Source organism: Myiozetetes cayanensis, unplaced genomic scaffold (assembly GCF_022539395.1).
Source record: "Myiozetetes cayanensis isolate MyiCay16 unplaced genomic scaffold, myiCay2020 scf2-11, whole genome shotgun sequence".
Classification (NCBI taxonomy): domain Eukaryota; kingdom Metazoa; phylum Chordata; class Aves; order Passeriformes; family Tyrannidae; genus Myiozetetes; species Myiozetetes cayanensis.
This window is the reverse complement of record NW_026087411.1, coordinates 35263895-35284018: the sequence shown is the minus strand read 5'-3', so window position 1 is coordinate 35284018 and position 20124 is coordinate 35263895. Positions and strand designations below refer to the sequence as shown.

General features: G+C 42.5%; 1 protein-coding gene across 2 annotated transcripts in view; it reads left to right on the top strand.

Moving 5' to 3' along the window:
• KIF26B (kinesin family member 26B) overlaps positions 1-20124 on the top strand; it is a 283959-nt gene that overhangs the window by 241413 nt on the left and 22422 nt on the right. For both annotated transcript variants that reach the window (XM_050315249.1, XM_050315250.1), the window contains 2 exons: positions 15081-15243; positions 16366-19798. In XM_050315249.1, coding sequence (XP_050171206.1) covers positions 15081-15243; positions 16366-19798 — 3596 coding nt within the window. The remainder of the gene's footprint in view (positions 1-15080; positions 15244-16365; positions 19799-20124) is intronic.

Below are 20124 nucleotides of genomic sequence, written 5' to 3'. Positions count from 1 at the left end.
ACAATGCTGTAACCCCAACTTTGACATGTCCCCTCTACTAGCAGCAGTCACATTCTTGGTATCATTGTAGAAGACCCACAGGAAATTGTGTCTTGACTGCTGTCTCAGTGACTGTGCACCTAAACATCCTTTGATACTATATATGATGCTCTTCTACATGGTGGAGAAGGCCTAGAGGTGTGTGAAGCTTTCACCCTTTTCTGTTTTCTTTTATATTTGCCAGCTCTGAAATGGAATGATATGTTCTGCTGTGCTAATTGATTAAATGGCATCTATCATAACATAAAGAGATCAAACAGAATTGTTTTTTCTCCCATGTTACCATTTAGAGCTCTCAATTCTTCGCAGATCATTAGTGTATAATTTTCAGATGAGCTAGCCAGTAGGTCCCTAAATAAAAATTAGTAGAAAAGATTAGCTAGGAAAGCTAGACTGGTAATGAGCTGTTGCACTACAGTAATGTGATACATTTATAGTTCATATTTAGCCCTAATCAGTGATAAGAGCAAGTTGTCAGCATTTGATAGCTAATTGGTGTTTCTTGGAATTGCATTGCAACAAAACCACTGAAATGAAAATAAAGCTTTTCTTGATATATGACAAGTTCAGGCTTAACTATAAATACTTGGGTCAAATACACCTCTTAGCTACACTATATGCAAATCAGCTGCACTGAGGGAAGGTTCATGAGTTGTCAAAACATCTTTGGTTCCTTTTGGTTAATTACAATTTTTTTAAAAGTGGTACAGGAGTGGCTTTGAAAACAAAACCAGGCCTTTAAGCCATTTGCTATGTATTTAATATGTCATATGGCACACACAAAACCTGTAAACCTGAACTACTGAAAAATATTAACAATGCAATGACGACTTGAACTCTTATAGAAGTCCATTTCTTAATGATTTTGTTTACTCTGTGTTCATTTGGGAACTTCTGTCCTCCCACAGAATTAATTGGATATAAAATCATAACATGGATCTGAAAAATTATAAGGCAGGAATAATCTAAGCCACGGGATATGAAAGACTTAAAAGCCTGGCTAACTTGACATCTGTGAGCTGAGATTTTTGTCATTGCACAGCTATAATTAGGTGACTCTAATCACTCTCATAATTGCTAATACGGGAAATGTCCTGTCTGTCCTCAGTAGCTGGTGGTGGGAATGACTGCTACGCACAACACTGTGCTTCCAAACTGTGAAGCCGGACAAGCTCCACAAGCAGAATTTTCTCTGACACGCACGCTCCGAGAGAATTTTAGCCATCTCTTGAGAGGCTAAAGTATACATGGTCATGCAATCTCATTGCTAGTCATTCAAATACATTTTTAATTGGCCATTTAATTGGCCATTTCCAATCAGATTTAATGCAGGGACAGGTCTTTAGGTATCCAAGGTCTGTGCAAGACTCTTGAGACTGAGAGAGGAATGGGGTAGAAGCAGTCCGGGCCATGAAGGTATGAAACCAGCAGTTACCTGTTCCACTGGTGCTGTCTTGCTAACCAGCTGAGCCGAATGCCAGCCAGCCAGCATGCACAGGCCAAGAAGGAGAGAGGAAGAAGCTGCATCTGAAGGAGATGAGTTAGGTGGGATGTAGCAATGTGGGGTCATAGGAACTATGCAGAAGAAGGGACAGCCAAAGTACTGAAAATGGAGTAACACAGGACACCAAACTGGTCTTCATTACTTCCTCTACTCATAGAACAACTTGTTAATTTTTTTAGATCCTCACCATTTGAAATGCAATTAGGTGAATGTATTTTCCTACTGAGTGAAATTCATGCAGTCAACAGTCAGACTTCTCTCATGATTTGCTTATCAGTGTGTATGGAGCAGGAGAAGGAAGAATAGTGAGAAGAAAGAATTTTGAGTGCACTGCTAGATCATCTGAATTAAGAGATCAATTTTTGTTAGCGAAACTAGCAGCAAAAGTTAACACTAACATGTTAAGAAAGTCCTGCTGCAACTGTAATTCAGTTTTAGTATTCAGATGTGAGAGGAACAAATCCTGAAGGCCTGAGTTAGAACTCACTTTAGAGTGAATTGATACAACAAGTATTGCCATCTTAGATGTTGAGCTTTGAAATATCTTGACTGTTCCTGAAACTGGGAAATCTGGAATAGCTGTCTGTGTGGTTAAATTCAACCCTCCTTTCAAAATGGCAATATATTTTTGGATACAACCCTCTGAATATAGCCCTCACCCTCTGTTCTATGCAGAAGTGGTACCTAATGTCTAGGTAAAAGAAATGTAATTTAATCTCTCTAGATCTAAGTGAATATCTAAATGGGTAACACTTGAGAATTTATTAAGCTGAGAAGACAAGGATCTGTAAGATGCATCAGGTAGTGAAGACTGAAGAGACAACACTAGCTAGCATTGAAGTAGCAGCTGTCAAACTAGAGGGAAGGCCACTGGGAAAGTTCTTCAAGGATCAGTTTTGGGAGTGATTTTATTTTACTTGATGTTGTTATCAGCAGCCTTGGCACACAAAGCAGGAGGTTGCTAATCATAAGGACTGGTGTTGCAAAGCTGAGAGCCGTCATCTGTGCAAAGGCATATCAGAACATCAGATGAGAGCAGCTGTGAGGGCTACAGTAGTACAAAGGAGACTAATGCAAGGGAGTTCTCTGATGGACTGCTGACAATTTCTTATGCAATCTGGGAGCTCATCAGCTAGAAAGTGGATGGGGGTGTGTGCTGATTTAGGCATATTGGTTAATGATCACAGGTGTCCACAACTGAATTAACAGTGACAAAGTAATGAAATCTGAGAAGGCATTAGGAATGACAGCAGAAAAACAGTAATAGCTATGCAAGGTGCTGGCAATTCCTCTCTGGGGTACAGCTTTGGTATATTTATCCCATATAGATGAAGGAAGAATTCAGACTGCAACAAGAACAAGAAAGCCTGACAAGGGTTGCTTTTCACATGAGAGAATGTGAAATTAATTTGGCTTGCATATCCAAATAGAGTTAAGGAACGGAGATCACATTTCTGTATATGTGGAGGAGCATTCCCTGGGAGCAAGAGCAATGGAAACCAAAGAGCATGGGCAGATAGGGAAGTACCTGGCTTCCAGCATACCACTCTGAAATGGAAGTGTGTGTGGGCAGTGCTAGGTTTTAAGGATGGGTTTTCTAAATGCTTAAGGAGGATTATATGATTCTCTGTACTGGGTAGGGGCAGGAGCTAATAATTCAGTTTCTTCTGACCCCAAGCATCACCCTTGCTTTGGTGATAACCCAAGGGGATTGGGCTTACAGGATCAAGCAATGCATTTCTCTTTCCTCCTTTTCCCTCTGTGGTGGTTGTCCATGCTCTGTCTTTACCAGGAGGCCTGTCTTTCCTCTTGGCCTTTCTGTGTCTCCAGACACATTGACAAGTGTTGATTGGATGCTGAGGAACTCTTTGCTCTGTCCCTAGGGGAACACAGCAGGCATGCAAAGGGGATGCAGGAAGGAGACTACAGAGTCGGCCTATAAATCTCTATAACGTAAGAACGTAAAAGTGGCCATACTGATTCAAGCCAAACGTCCCTATAGTATCTTGTCTCTGTCTAAATTCAACAGCAGATGCCAAGGATGGAGTGTAAAACTAGAATAAATACTTTGTCAAAAAGTACTCAAGCCTCAGCTATTTTCAGCTGTGGGAATTCACCGGCTTTGTAAACAGAAGAAGGACCTTCCAGGCACATCGTGAATGATTCCAGTTTGAGGCTTTTTGAGGACAGTTGGGTTGAAGGTTGAAAGCAGCTTTTTATGAAAGACTGGCTCAGCTTATCTTTGAAATTTTATTTTAGTGCTTCTTGGATTTTGAACAGCTAACTTTAATAGATATCTTTTTATCATTTAAAACTAAATATATACAAACATCAGTATTGGATATTGCTTTCTGTCACTCACAACTCTATTCTGACTACCAATCTCATGGAAAGGCAGCTGTTAACATGGAACAACTCAAATTTATAGTCATTTTTCTGAGCAGAATAGATATAATATTGAACTCTAAAGCATGTTCTGGTTACCTCAGGTAAAACTGCAAGCTATGTAACAATTACTAAATGGCAAATTTAAGAGAGTTCCTTTTCTTTGCTGCCAAAGGCTATAAGAAGATCTCTGAAGCGTTAGAGGTATAAGAGCCTATTGAAAAGCTTCTCTACTCAGTGGTGTTATAATGGGCAAAATAAATATAAGAATCCATTTAAAGGGGGAGTGAAACTTCACATAACATGAAAAATAAATGTGTCTCATTAATATTTTAAATTGCTGCATGGATGAAGATAAATATATTTGATACAGCTTATTTCCTCTTGGTTTAAATAGCAAATATATACATTAAAATATGTATACATCAATTTTGCCACTTTTACTTACAATACATAGTACTTGCCTGAGTCTGGAGTCCCTCAGGTTTTGTTTAGGCTCACTGTGTATGAAGTATGGTGGAGTGTGAGAGATGTTAAAGAATCATACATTTACTTTCCTTATGCCTGGGTTTATAGATGACAGAATTCCCACTGCCCTACACCAGCTATATTTGGTCCTTTTCTGCCAAAACTGTCATCATAAACCTGCCTAGTGCTACAGTTTAAGTTCAATGCCACGTATTTGACTTGAGAAGAGACTGGTTTAGTCTTTGTCTCATGTATCCTGTCACTAAATCTGTAAAAGCCCAGTTCAGACTCTGAAGCATATGGGAGCTTTTCTGGAGATTTCAATGATGGCTGGGTATGGATCACAGTGCCATGGGTTTCAGTGAATAAAATCTCTAGTTCTGGGACTTGTTTTTGGACATCACCAAACCCAGGCATACGTAGAGAATTTTCATCTGTGATCTTTAATTGCCATGCAAGTCGCCATCATCGCTGCTGTTGCTCAGCCTGTCTCATCACATCTCTAAATCAGCCAGTAGTGTGAGCAGCTCAGCCCATCTGTGGTCTGTCTGATGGCCATTCATTTTTACGTGAAAGGACTTCTTGGTCTCTTTCTAGCTCCTAACAAGCTCACCCCACCCATACTGACTGCTGGCAGTACAAATATAGGACTTACAGGATATGTAGGCCAAGGACTAGCAGGCCAGAGATCATTCTGTTCATTAGATTCTGCAAACATCATTGCAGTTATCTAAAACACTTATTTTGATCCTAAAATTATATATTGAGTAGTAAAGTGAGTTCTTGAAGTGCAACCAGCTTTCTAGTCCATTTTGGTTTTTTAAAAAATTGGTATAATGGAGAAATTCAGCTTTCTTACTCTTCATGAAAGAGAAAGAATGTGTAAACTTAAACAGTGAAGTCCATACTTAGCCACTATTACTTACCCAGATTTTTGGAAAGACAGTCTTGCATGTTGTCTAGGGTCTAGGTGTGTATTACATGTACATGCCAGTATAGTATTCCTTAATAGAAGTCATGGGTTTTTAATTTGTAGATGGTTTGGAGCTGAGCAACTGAGGCCAATGTGTCCCCAGCTGTTAAATGGGAGATGACACATTAAAAAATTCTCCATTTTGGAACTTCCTTCATCTGCTTAATTCCTATCCTCGGTTAGCAGATAGCTTGGCTGCTGCAAAGTCCATCTTCCTTGCCAACAGACAGGGATTGCTTCTGTTATCAGGTTTTATCAGTTTCATGCTTTGTGAAGGAGACTTGGGAGCTGTATGTGAAAAGGAATTTTTAAAGGTATTAAATTTATTACCAGAGAGAGAAGCATGACTTGGGGCTTCTGACTGTATATTTTGCTTTATGCTGATAGTTTAATATTTTCACTGCTTTACTTCGGGTTTTGACAGCTTATAGTAAAGACCCACTTTCATGTAAGTGCATATTTTTTTGTCTGTTGATCTAAATGGACAGTTCTGGGAGCATCAGCATCCAGAAAATAATGTCTGTAACAACTTGCCTCTCAGTTTGACATCCAAAAGGGTATAAAACTGGCCAAAAGTTTTCCTACTTTGGGGATTTCCTCTCATTTGTGCGATTTCTCTGTTGTGTTCAGGAGTGGAGTTTGAAGAGTTTCAGTCTGGTTTCTGTGGAAGCACAAATAAGATTTCTCTCCATCCACCCAGCTACCAATTCTCACAGTGTTTACAGAGGCTTACTAACTTGAGCTTTTTGTATTATTTTCTCAAAGTTTCTTCACACTGGCCAACATTCTAGCATTTTATTGCTGGAGGTGATAAAGCAAGCTTGTGTGCAGGTACATAGGCAGCATGAACTCTTAAGCCTAACTTTCTTTGGGAGTAAATCTAGAGTGGCATAGAGGAATTAGAAATTTTCATATCATTACTGACAACCCAAATCTACCCTCTTCTTTCTTTTTTTTTTCTTCCCACACAGGAGTGTGTGTGCTTTCACTGCCCTCTGCTACAATGCTGAAGGCTATAGGAGGTTGGCATATAAAATCTTACTTATCAAAATGTGAATTATTTCGCTGAGTGACCTTCCCAGTTTCCTGAAGATGTCATCTATTTACACTAGTAGCAGTGCCAACTGGAGTGGTTTCTAAAACTGAACAGCAGTCAATTTATTTTCAGGTACCACTCCATTTGGGATTGCAATTAGAATAACTAGAGTTGCTCTCCAGCACAGGAAACTGGGAAGGTCATGCTGCCAAATTGTTGGCATCTTGATGAAGGAGTGTAAACTACTGCTATCGCTGCTGCAGATCAAATGAGCCTAACCAGAATGAAGTAATTATGAAATCCTCCCAAAAGATCATGAATATTCATGGATCAATTACAAACATTTGAAGTTAATTTTCATTTGAGGAAATAACCCTGGTATTCCACTCTCAGTACATATGAATCATAACACTCCTTGCAGGCAGAGGGCAAAGCTGCTTCTTGCTGCTCTGGCTCATGGGTGCTGCTGTGTGCACAGCAGTGGCTGCCTCTGGCCGGGTTGCACAGCAGTGCTCTGTGTGGCAGCCAAGCTGCCTTTCAGTCCCACCACCAAATTCCCAGTCTGTTCATCAGGCAGCAGCCAAAATGGTCACCAACCTGCCTGGGGTGAGGGTAACACATGACTCATACCAGTCTGGTAGGCAGATGCTTCTCTGCACTGAAAGGGGAGCTGAGGTGACTGCTGCCCTGCCCTCTCAGCAGGGCCTGTCACCCATGGTGGCTCCTCAACACGTATGAAGCCCGATGATGAGACTGGCAGCAACTCAGCTGCAGGGAGCTGAGGCCTTTTGCAAACCAAGCTCTTTGCTTGGCCTCTGGAATGCAGAGTTGAGAGCCTTGATTTAATCTCCCCACTGCTTGGCCCTGTTAAGGCAGTGGGAGCTGGGGCCAGTAGCACTGGAAGGGAAGATGCTGAGCAAGGGGAGTGGGACCTGCTCTTCATCGTGATGGAGTGATGGTGGAAATGCCCTCGCTGTGTGTCTGCTCTGTTCCTGCCAATTTTAGCCACTAGAAGGGCTGGTATGAAGGTGGTTTCCATAACATGTCCTCAGGGACATGTCAGGGAGTGTTTCCTCATGCTTTTTCTTGCTATGTGCCCTATAGGCATAGGCACTGTCCAACTACATTCCAATCCTTCCCTTCCCAGCACTCCTGCTGCACTGCCAGGGTGCAGGCAGAGCAGAGGAGAGGCAGGCAGGCTCCTAAGCTGCTCCAGTTGCTGTTCCATAGCAGCTATACTGTTGTCTTCTCATATAAAGTAACCAAACCATTCAGATAGGCTGAGGCAAACGTTGCCGTAATGCTTCCAAGTACGGGAAACAAGGAGGGGCATGGGGAGACAGAAGGCTTTTTCCTTCCTTTTCTGAGTGTATCTTGGTAGAAGTTAGCACATGCAGAGTCCTTATATTATTTAAAATCTGGATCACTATTGGTTTTAACTGTATGATTTTTTTCTCCTATAAATCATAGTCTACTTATTGCTCACATTTTCTTAACCAGTGGCATTGCCAGTTTTGGGGGATCTGGCCTTAGCTCCAAGATAGAGTTGCTGAGCCTAATTAGCTCCCTGGATTAATTGAGCTTTGGTTTTTCAGCTAGAATTTATTAGGAGCTGGCACTGTAATGAGGCAGACCAGTAGGATCCTTTTCTTTATTATCTTTGAGCTTTGTTTGCATGTTTTTAATGGTTGCTTGTGAATGGCATTTGGTTCTATGCTGGGAGTTGGAGTACAGAGAGGAGAAGGATAATTTTTTTTTTCATTTTCAGTGTAGACTTCTCTCTGAAACCATCACTGATCTCCAATAGAGCTGCCCTCCCAATCATCTTCCTCCTCCCACCCCAAAACTTGCTCTTGCAAGTGCTGTGCTGCATGACTTTAAACTACGTTTTGATCTCTTAGCTCTCATTTGAGTAATACATTGAACTGTAGATAAGTGTTTATGTCTTCAGTTTGGTATTGCCAAAATGCCAAATACAAGTGAACCAAACCATATAAATTAACGAAAAGGCCAACCCCCACCTGGTTACAACCTCCTTTCAGGTGGTTGTAGAGAGCAATAAGGTCTCCCCTGAGCCTCATTTTCTCCAGGCTAAACAATGCCAGCTCCTTCAACTGCTCCTCTTAAGACTTGTGCTCCAGACCCTTCACCAGCTCCATTCCTCTCTGGACATGCTCCAGCACCTCAATGTCCTTCTTGTATTAAGGGACCAAAAACTGAACTGATTTGAATTGCAGCCTCAACAGTGGGACTCTCTCCTTCTCTCATTGATTTTATGTTCTGTTTTTGCTGAAAAGAAACAAAAAGATGCTATTTTGCGCATCTGCCATATGCTCATGTGTTGTGCATGTCAAAACCACAAGGATTGTTCTGCAATATGAACTTTGCTCTTAAAAGACAACAATTGTAGGGGGAATCTCCCTACATTTTATATGCATTTTGTGATAGTACTATTTAAATGTAAACCCCATACTTGGCTGCAGCAACCCCTTTCTCCTGCTCCTGACCTCTTGACTGCTGCAGTGTCACATCCCTTCCAGATGTGGTTGTGATTTTCCCAGTACATGAACCTGAGCACAGTATCCTCTCAGCATAGTCCTTTTAGCTGGGTCCCCCTTCCTCTGCGCAGTGAGCACAATGTTCTGGGCTGTGCTAGTGTACTTCATACAAGATACCTAACTGCAGTGGCAGTGGAAATTTCCACTTTGCTTTATTTTCCCTTTAAAGCTCCTGAGCTTCCACCTGGAACAAGTTCATTATCTCTCCAATGCCTTGTTTCACCAGGTGAAAGATTCCCCAGGTTAAAGGTTCAAGACGTTACTCATCTTTCTTCAGCTGCCTTGCTTCGTTCCACTAACAAAGCCAGGCTTACGTGGCTGAACCACTGAAGGCTTTATCACTCCACCTAGCCTCATTTTGCCTGTGCCTACACATATTGCTCCCATTTCCTCTCTCCCTCTATCAGAATTATTAGCAGAAAGGAAAGACATAACTAAGCAAACTATACTGGTTCATTGTGAGCTCAGCTGCTACACACCTGTAACATCTGCTGTTGGGTTTGTGCCTTTTGAGCTACAAACTATCCTCGATAGAGATTATTCCCAGGCAATAAGAGCCAAAACCAAATATAGTCTTTATCTGATTCCCTTGTCATGTAAGCATTTATTACTGTGAATAAAGCAGTGCATCAGCTCAAGGGAGCAGACTTCATGATCAAAAATAACTGCCATAGTTACTGAGATTTTTCCTTTGACATACCTCTGTAAATAATTAGATTACAAGACACCTGAGGGCATACATCATCTGATGCTGTAACAATAACACCTTGAGCGAGTTGACAACTCTCTCCTTTTGGCCAAGTGCCTAGGAAGACACTAAGGTATATGATTAATAGAGAGCACAAACACACAGCCTTGCTCTTCCTAAAGCTTAGCTATACTATTGTACTGTCTCCCTTGTGGAATGTTATTATTCCTATTCCTAATGGTGCTGCCGTTGTTGTTGAATAGCCAAAAATCCTCATAGCCGTGGAGTGAGAGGAAAGGGAAGACAAAGAAAATATTAAGGTGGTCTTGGGAAAGACCAAAACAAAGCATGTAATTCAACTGGCTAAATAATTCCACAGAAAAATCATTATTCTAATATTCCAGCTGAATATTCTTCTCCAGTATTCCCTTCTTTTTGTGGAACAATTCTGTGTTTGCATCTCCCATGCACAGAGTGAAATGCTGGGCAATGAAAATTCCTCTGAATTTCCTAAGCGTAATGTTTATTCTTACTGCTTCATTTTCTATTCATGGATTCTATTTTGCAGCCCTAAACAAAAGCAATTACCGTTTGCCTCTTTTCTGTGTAGCTCACTTTGAACACATTGCTTGCATGGATTCTTGTCAAGCTGGAGGACCTGGCAGAGGAAAATCCAGGAAGTGAAGGACATTAGTGGGAGGAAGAGGGGAAGAAAGAGGAGATTGATACTGGAAGACTGTCTGGCAGTGATACTGGAGAATGGCAAAGTCTGGTGTTGCTAGTTAGACCACTGTAGGATGAAACTGAGCTCTGTCAGGCTGTTTAGGGGAGGAATTGGGGGTGGGTGTCATGGTAAGGGAGTAAGAACAAGCAAGAAGGTTAGATGAGAAAAGCCCAGGAGAGATGCTGATTGAAGAGAATAGGATTGTCTGACAAGAGAAGAGCATGTCAAAAAGGACATGAAAACACATGAGATCACAGCTTTCGTACAGCACAGCAGAAACACTGTGATAGTGATACTATAGTGATACTATCACTATGCTATTGTGATGCTCCTGAGGCTCACTGCTTTTCTATAGGCAGCAAATACTAGCAAAACCTCATGGTAAATTGTGAGTCATGTTCTCCTTCTTTACTGCTTGTCCAAACAAGAGGTGGCATCTGGCTGCTGCCACCAGCTAGTTCAGCAACTGAGGCTATTTAACCCATAGGAATGTTCCAGGCTTGCTGGAGTCTCATTGAAGTATAAACACAAATTCATATGAAATTACATAAAATACAAATAATAAGGGCATTTGGATTTTGAAATCAGTTGCTACAGGGGCAGGAAGTGTAAAAATTAATGGGCTATATATTATGTTGTCTGTTCAAGTATCATCTTTTTCAAGGCAGATAAACGACTTGCTTTATACATGAATTGGATCTGTGCAGCAATGTGGTCATTGTGAATAAAACCTTCCCTAATTTGTAGCAGAAGTTGGAAGGTATATGGAAAATGGAATTGAGGACTGTGGAAGTGAAGGGAAATCTTCTGAAGGCAACTGGTACCACTTCCAGAACTAGCTCTGCCAATGTGCTCCTAAAATTTTTAGATGGGCTACTAATTGTGTGTTCCTGGTTTTTTTGTGTACCCAGACTGAGAACCAGCTGACCCATTTTATGTTTAAGAGAAGTCAAAATTAGCTGTACTTTGAATGTGAAAGACTATGTAATGATCAGTATTCTGAAAGATTGGTGCTTCACACCAAACACTTGTACTTAGTGAAGTCTTCGATGCTTCAGGTATGATCAGAGGATTATGTACCTCACCTCAGAGGCATTAATCAGATACTGCATTAATGAACTCCACAGGGGAAGGAAAAAATAATAAAGAGCCTTTGAAGAAATCAGTCATTCTGGGTTCAGAGATGAGTATGTATAGTACTTAACAGTAGATAATGGACAAGTCTGTCCATTTCAAGGCAAGGATTAAACGAAAGACTAAATAATTTATGGTTCAGTGAGCACTGTTTTTCCTGTGCAGGGATTGAGGGAAGGGTCTAGTGTAAAAATGGTATCCAGTCATGAAATTAAGGATTTTGATTTAGCAGCACTGTAAGTTCTTTAGCAGCTTTTGTAATATGAGAGAGTGGAAATAATAGAGGAGAAAAGGGAGCAGAATGGAGAAGTGAGAAGCCCTCCGTACGGAGGGCTGTTACTCCATGGAATTAACTGAAGATTTCTACCTGGCAATCTTCTGTGCCACACCTGCACACATGCTTCATAGAGACATTTAGGTTTAGTTTCCTGCCCATGGAGCTCCTGCCTCTGGACTTTTCCAGAGATAAAACTGCATACTTTCTTTTGGAGTTTTACCTGTGTGACATGTATGAATAATATTTAGTAGCATCTTCCTGTAGCAGTGACTATCTAAGGAGCTAGGCAAGGAAAGGTGTAAGAGTAATCTATTTTATTAGACCAAGTGATGTAATAAGAAAAAAATGGGATGACTTTTAAATACTGAAAGAATTGACTTACTGGCATACAGGCATTGAAGTCTGACGTGTGGTATCCTGACCGCACCTTCATTTTTCTCTGTGTGTTACATCCTCATATTCTTGATAGGTTATGGTAAATTTCCTAAACTATAAAATCATTAGTGGATGGGACAGAAATTTATTTAAAATGAGGACAGGTATATTAAATGGTGTCATCATGCTGCTCTGGCATATAATTTTTATTGCTTTTGGAGCAGAATAGAAATAGACCATTGGCATTGGCATTCCTGAAGTTCTCTCATCTGCTATAAAAACATTGGTGTATTTCACTATGCTGCTGTGAGAACTCTGGGACCTTCTACTAGCCAGCCTCTGCTTAATACAATGAACAACATGCACCCAGGAGCAGCAGACCTTCTGTGAGCTTCTTCAAAATTTCTGTGTCACTTAGTTTAGTTTGCAGAGCCAGAGGATCAACAAAGGTCTTGCTTCTCAAAGCCCTTCCACTGCAGAAGTGCAGACCTTCTCTTTGTAAAACTTCTGCTTTCATGGGATATTTTGCATTTGCAAATACCAGCTGATGAATCACCTAATGAAACAATTCATAGCTTTCCATTTTGTTCAGGCAGAAATGCTGTGTCAGCACTCAGAAGAACAAAATATCTACTTTGTGTCTCATACTGTCTGTCAATCAAATTTCAGTGAGACATCTAAAATTTTTTACCAATATTTTAATTGAAGAGGATAGAATGAGTTCAAAATTAAACCACATATTTTTGTGTTTTATATTCTCTTTTATTTTATTTCATTCCTTCCAAAGTGAGTAGGTGGTATTGTGAGAGATCAGTGAACAGCTGAACTTGTCTTATGACAATGTCCAGAATTGACAAAAATCTGTGTTTCATGACTTTCTTCCCCTTTATTTTTTTTTTTTCAGTGTAGAGTAGTGACATGTGGTTAATTATTTTTTCTGGGTGCAGAGTGAAGTTGATAGTCAAGATGCAGACTGCCGAATGAACAAACTCTGAAATTAGAAATCAGTGTTGCCTGGGCTTTTTACTGCTGGGTTTCATGCTTTAATCCTTAACAAATCTGCCCTTTATTTTCCATCTGATATATGTCAGAGGATCATTTGCATTGTCATTCTTCTTGCCAGTGTGTATTTCAGTACAGGCAGATGGCAAAGATTATTTTATATTCCTAATGCATATGTCTGTAGGAGAGCCACACCTCAGTTTGCTGATGCTGGCTGCATGGGCTATGTGTTCTCAGGAGACCAACATGTTTGGAATGTATTCTTTTGCCCTTTCCTCTGTCCTCTCATGTTTTGCTATGATAGAAGCACTGGCAAATGAAAGGCTTGTTATTGATTTCTGTGCAGATGTTAATAATTTCCTTGTTACTCTGCACTGGAGTGGCAGTAACTGATGTACAAAATTTGACATCTTAATTATTCCATGATGGAAAGGAGGGACACTAAGCTGAGATACAGCAGCTTATTAACTCTGGGTCTGTGGATTTAAAGCAGCCTTGGGTCACAACTGAAATGAGTGAGGCTGTCTCAGTATAGTCTGTACGAATATTTGTTTGCTTCTCAAAGACACCTGACTGTCTTCACTGTATGTGGAGCAGATGGAAGCAGAAATCCCAAAACAAAAAAAAGTTTTACTTCCAGTATTGCTAGCCAAGCTGAAATTGTAAGTACTAGAAATCTCAGGAGATGCACGATTTATGAGCTTTCCAAAGTTATTGCTAAATATATCAAAATATGCAGCCCAAATGCTGCTGTTTATTAATCAAAAAGAGAGGTCCAAGAGTTTTAGTGTTTGTCCATCAGTCCCATCCAGTAGGCGTAGCTTCAGTTCCCAGCAGTTGCAGCTTTATGCAGAGCTCCTGTGAGCTGGAAATGTCAAGTGAATGACCAAGGTCACACACGCACCACAGGTCAATAGAAGATATTGAACAGTGAGCCCCAAAAATCTGATCCGCAGCCACTGATGGTGTTGCTATCATTGCAATAGTGAAAGCAATTCATTTACCAATAGATAAATATCAGGCTGTCATTGCCTTTGTTTTCAGCTGTACGTGACTGTCATCCCCAACCTTAAGCATAGGAGAGGCTGTCTTCAAGGGGATGCCATTTCACAAAGAACCATCCAATTGACCTGTGCACCATGTAGATAAAGTTCTCTTTAAAAATTATATATTTTGCATTTCTGAATACAGGATTAGATGACCACCACAGAATTATTATGTATGCATCATTATGCTGTTAAAATTCATATTCTCAGTCCAGTCACAGGCAGCCCCACAATAAGGCATCAGCATTTCAAAAGCTATCCGATGCTGAACAATAGACTAAGTAGCAAGAACAGAAAATTTGATTTCCGCCTCAGTGGAAGAAAAGATCTAGTATGAAAGAACAATTGTGTGAAGTCTGAAGACTTGATTGTTTTGTATTTCACCAGTAGCATCCAAAATTGACTTCAGTGATTTAACTACTATTAATCTTGAGTTATCCAGTGCCCTAGAAGGCAAGAAAAAATTGGTATTCTCTAATCTAATCCACTACCCTCTTTGTCCTCCAGAGCTGGGCCAGGGTTTGCCTGCATACTCTGCACTTCAAAAGGGCAGCAGTTTGATGTTTGCTACTTGGGTTTAATAGTCTCTAGTCCTGGTCTGAATCTCTGTATAGGCAGTAGTAACAGTGCAGGGATGACTGAGACCAGAAGAAGACAGAAAGCAGGAACTGGGAAAAGAAGTTTGAATTGTAGTCCAGCGTTTTTCGGCATGCTCAGCTGCAGAAACAGCATAGCCTAAACCTGAGGAAGGGAACCAATTAGGATTCCATTAAAAAGAGGAGAAAATATCTTTCCGAGACCCAAGTTACATCATAGTGGCTGAAGTGAAACCTTGGCCACTAATGTAGCCTTAATTAATTTTATTTTGCAGAGACAGCAAGCTCACCATGTTGCTTCGAGAGTCCTTGGGGAATATGAACTGCCGCACCACAATGATAGCTCACATTTCAGCTGCTGCAGGGAACTATGCTGAGACACTGTCCACCATCCAGATTGCATCACGGGTCCTCAGGATGAAGAAAAAGAAAACTAAGGTAAGACAATGTATAAGTCCCTTCTTGTAATGGTGGAGGAGGGAGGAAGAAGGATCCTTAATAGCATAGACCAAAATGTAAAAAAATCAGTAATCAATTCCAAAGTGCATGGGTTGTATGTACCTTGTTCTAGGCAAGCGTCACAGGGCACATATCAGAGACTAGGGTGGGTAAATGGTTCAGCTTCAGAGATAGAGGAGTGAGTTCAGACATATCTACTGTAGCAGATTTGTAAGCTGGCCTCATTTAATGATATAGCTGTCAGAGAGCATTTATTTTCCATTACGCTCTTAGTGCTAATGAAATAATAAGGAATGAAACTGCTGTAGAGTTAAAGGAAATTGGGATTAATTAAGAATTAGATTCTCTATGCTTCTCAGAGAGAGCAGTAGCAAAATAAATGCAAAACAGTGTGTCCGTTGCCAGCATTGGCGCCTCTTTTATTCCTACTGCTTCTAAATAGAGGTGGTAGATTTTCCAAGAAACAGAATGAGAATGGGCTGTATCCTGTTTCATGTTTTAGAGACCCGGTTCCTTCTGTGCAGCTTATGGTGTGAATTGGGCAGAACAAGTGAATGTTATGCATTTCACTTAAATTGACAGCCTAGAGATTGACAAAAGCTTTTTTTGTCATCTGACTGAAGAGAGGCAAGTGAAGGGATTTGGTCCACACACCATCAAAGCACTGTGTCTCCAGAGACCTCTGAGTGGATGTTATACAGTTCCACACACTACAAATATGACCAAACAGGATGATATGTAATGAGTTTGCTTGATCCTCTTCACATACACATACACACAAAATCAGCAAAGGCTTTGTTAAATATCTGATTTCTTTGGACAGGCTCAACTAAGAGTGGGGTCCTAATCAATTTTTTTAGCACTTTTTTTTGCAAGTCTCATGATTTTGAGTTGGACTCTGAGTTGAGGCATTGGGTTCTCCACTGAACATTAGCTGTGTGTTTGCTGTAGGACTGTGAATAAGCAGCTTCAAAGCTCTGTGCACTTAGTTTGGAAACCTCCCAGTTTAGGTGTGACTGTGACCTTATTGTGCACGTGGTTTGTGCAAGGAGCAGCTTGCAATGCTGAAATGTCATGGACTCTTTTTCTCTCATATTGCAGTACACATCGAGTTCTTCTGGAGGAGAGAGTTCTTGTGAGGAGGGCAGGATGCGGAGGCCAACCCAGCTGAGACCTTTCCATTCTAGAAACACTGTTGACCCAGACTTTCCTATTTTGCATTTATCAAGTGATCCTGATTATTCATCCAGCAGTGAGCAGTCATGTGATACGGTGATTTACGTTGGTCCCAATGGCACTGCCCTTTCTGATAAGGAACTGACAGATAACGAGGGTCCCCCTGACTTTGTTCCCATAGTTCCTGCTCTGCAAAAGACCAAAAATGAGGGCAGGTTGGAGGAAGTTAGTGAATCAGGGCCCAGCACATCTGAAAGAGACTGCCTGAAGTGCAACACCTTTGCAGAGCTCCAGGAGAGGCTGGATTGCATAGATGGCAGTGAAGAGACTGACAAATTTCCCTTTGAAGAGATGCCTGCTCAATTTAGCTCAGACCAGATGTCTAAGTGCTCTGTCTCAAGCCAGCTGGCAGAACTTAGCCACTTACCAGAGTCAGATAAGGAAGATACGATGCCAGAATGTCAGCATCCTGATAGAGAAGCCAAGGAAAATATAAATGCAACACCCAGTAAAACTAAGAGAAATCACTCCCCTGTTCCTTCTGGAGCTCTTACTAATCTTTCAACTCCTTCTTCTCCCAGGAGTGTAACAGGCAGCTCTAGTAAAGAGCTTAGCTCTTGTCAGTTAGCACACAGCACCAGCTTGCAGAGTAGCAGAGAAGGGCTCAACACTTGTGGATTCATGGAAGGCAAACCTCGGCCAATGGGTTCACCCCGGCTTGGGATTGCAAGCCTCTCAAAGACGTCTGAGTACAAGCCACCAACTTCTCCTTCCCAGAGATGCAAGGTCTATACACAGAAAGGAGTCCTGCCCAGCTCCACTCCCCCACCAGCTGCCCTGAGTAAGGATGCTGGGATGACATCTAGTGAATCTTTATTACAACCAGAAATTCGGACCCCACCTGTAGGCATGAGCCCTCAGATTGTGAAGAAGTCGGTGTCCTCCAGCAATGGGGATTTTGAAGAGACTGTTCTCAATGAAGATCAGCAACAAAGCATGTCTCCAGAATCCAAGAAGGAGATTCTGAGCACCACCATGGTGACCGTTCAGCAACCTTTGGAGCTGAATGGAGAGGACGAGCTGGTGTTCACCCTTGTAGAAGAGCTAACCATTAGTGGGGTCCTCGACAATGGGCGCCCGACCAGTATCATCAGTTTTAACAGTGACTGCTCAGTGCAGGCTTTGGCCTCTGGGTCTAGACCAGTCAGTATTATCAGCAGCATATCTGAAGATCTTGAATGTTACTCCAGTGCAGCTCCTGTGTCTGAAGTCAGCATCACACAGTTCCTTCCACTTCCAAAGTTGAGTCTGGATGACAAATCCCAAGATGATGGCAGCAGGCGCTCATCCATCAGCTCGTGGTTGAGCGAAATGAGCACAGGAAGTGATGGTGAACAGTCGTGCCATAGTTTCATAGCCCAGGCATGCTATGGGCATGGGGAAGCTATGGCAGAACCCCCTGTCTCCGAGTTTGCAAGCACCATACAAAGTGCCAGCATGATTTGTGTAAGTGACAAACAGAAGTCAGTGGCTGACAACATGCTTATACTGTCGGAAATAGGGGAGGAAGCTTTCGGCAAAGTGTCACCCATCAAAGGCTGTAAAATATCAGCTCTAGGGAAAACTACTGTCACAATCAAAAACACCGCAAGCCTTAGCAACTGTGAAGGCTACATCCCAATGAAGACAAACATTACTGTGTACCCATGTATTGCTGTTAATCCCTTCAAAACACAAGACACTGATGATACTGTACCGACAGTAACTGCAGACCCAAAGGTTGCTCATTCCCACGACAGGAAAGAGTCTAGTGCTAGGAAGGATATCAAATTTGAAGACCCTTGGCTGAAGAGAGAAGAAGATGTTAAAAAGGACAGCCCTGGGAGCAGTGATGGGCCAAGGCCTGACATGGCTGTGGTTTCAGCCAAGCCTGAGCACAGCACAAAGCAGTCCTCCTCAGATAGGTTTAGCACCAGCAGTGGAGACACTTCTATTTCCCCAGGATCTGACAGTCTAAAAAGGATTGTGGATGGGTGTGAGGTGGCAGCATCCAGCTCTGCAACCCAAAGTCCTGTTCATTCCAGTGACGGCTTGAAGAATTTTAGCCTCCCTCGAGGGGTCCCAAAGGCAAGCAAGGTGGAGGAGTCTGACAGTCATCTCCATCCTACAACCACTGACAGCAGCGGAGTCAGTTCTCCTGCCCTTCCCCTGTTTTCTAAGGCTAGTCTTGACAAGAAAATGGTATCTCCCAAACACTGCATCCTCACTCGTCCCAAAGGGACCCCTCCTCTACCACCAGTGAGAAAGTCAAGCTTGGATCAGAAGAACAGAGCCAGCCCCCAGCATAGTGCAGCCAGCAGCACCACAAGCAGTCCCTCGAACCAGCCTGTGTCCTTCCTGGCCAGTTTCCCCGAGGAGCTGAATGCCAAACAAAAGGGCCCTGGCGTTGACAGCAGCGTCAGCAACAGCAGCAGCAAGCTCTTCAGTGCCAAACTGGAGCAACTTGCCAGCAGGACCAACTCCCTTGGGAGGTCCACAGGAAGCCACTATGAGTGTTTGTCACTGGAAAGAGCAGAAAGCCTGTCCTCTGTGAGTTCCAAGATGAGCCCTGGCAGAGACACCACAATGCCTAGGGCTGGAAGGAGCCTCAGCCGCAGTGCCATGTCCTCACCCACCAACTCCGGCCTCTCCCAGTCAGCAGGTGCCTCCCCAAAAGCCAGCCAGTCAAAGATCTCTGCAGTCAGCAAGCTCCTGCTGGCAAGTCCCAAGGCCCGCAGCCTGTCTGCCTCTGCCACCAAAACACTCAGCTTCTCCACCAAGTCTCTGCCTCAGTCCGTAGGGCAGAGCTCCAGTTTGCCCCCAAGTGGGAAGAACATGTCTTGGTCAATGCAGTCCCTCAGCAGAAGCCGGGGCTCCAGCCTTGCTTCCAAATTGCCTCTTCGGGCTGTCAACGGGCGGATTTCAGAGCTGCTTCAGGGAAGCGCCAGTGCCAGAGGCTTACAGCTGCAGGGAAACTCAGAGGCAGATGAGCGTGGGGGCCTTCCTGGAGATGAGAAGCCAGCTGTTCACATGCTACCTTCACCTTACAGCAAGATCACCCCTCCTCGGAAACCTCACCGCTGCAGCAGTGGCCATGGGAGCGACAACAGCAGTGTCCTGAGTGGGGAGCTGCCCCCTGCCATGGGGAAAACAGCCCTCTTCTACCACAGTGGGGGTAGCAGCGGCTATGAGAGCATGATGAGGGACAGCGAGGCGACAGGGAGTGCCTCTTCAGCGCAAGACTCCATGAGTGAGAACAGTAGCTCTGCAAGCGGCAGGTGCCGAAGTCTCAAAAATCCAAAGAAACGATCAAACGCAGGTAAGCTTGTGGTGGTGTGAAAGAGGGATGCAGATCAAAGCAGGTAACTAGTAACATGGTGGGTAAGCTAGCCCTAAAGGTGAGCTAGTTAAATACCATTCTTAGCTGAGAAGAGAGGACAGGGTGTGTCCTAGGCTCTGCCTTGCTTCAGTTTGGAACATGCGCAAATCCTTTGTGGTTTCATTGCTTTGGCAGTGGAGTCTCTCCCTCACCTGTTGGACTTAGGTTTACTTCAGATGAACAAAAAGTGGTTAGTAATGCCAATGACCGCCACATTCAAGTATTTATTTATACAAATATACTTGTGACTTGATTCCAGAAAGATG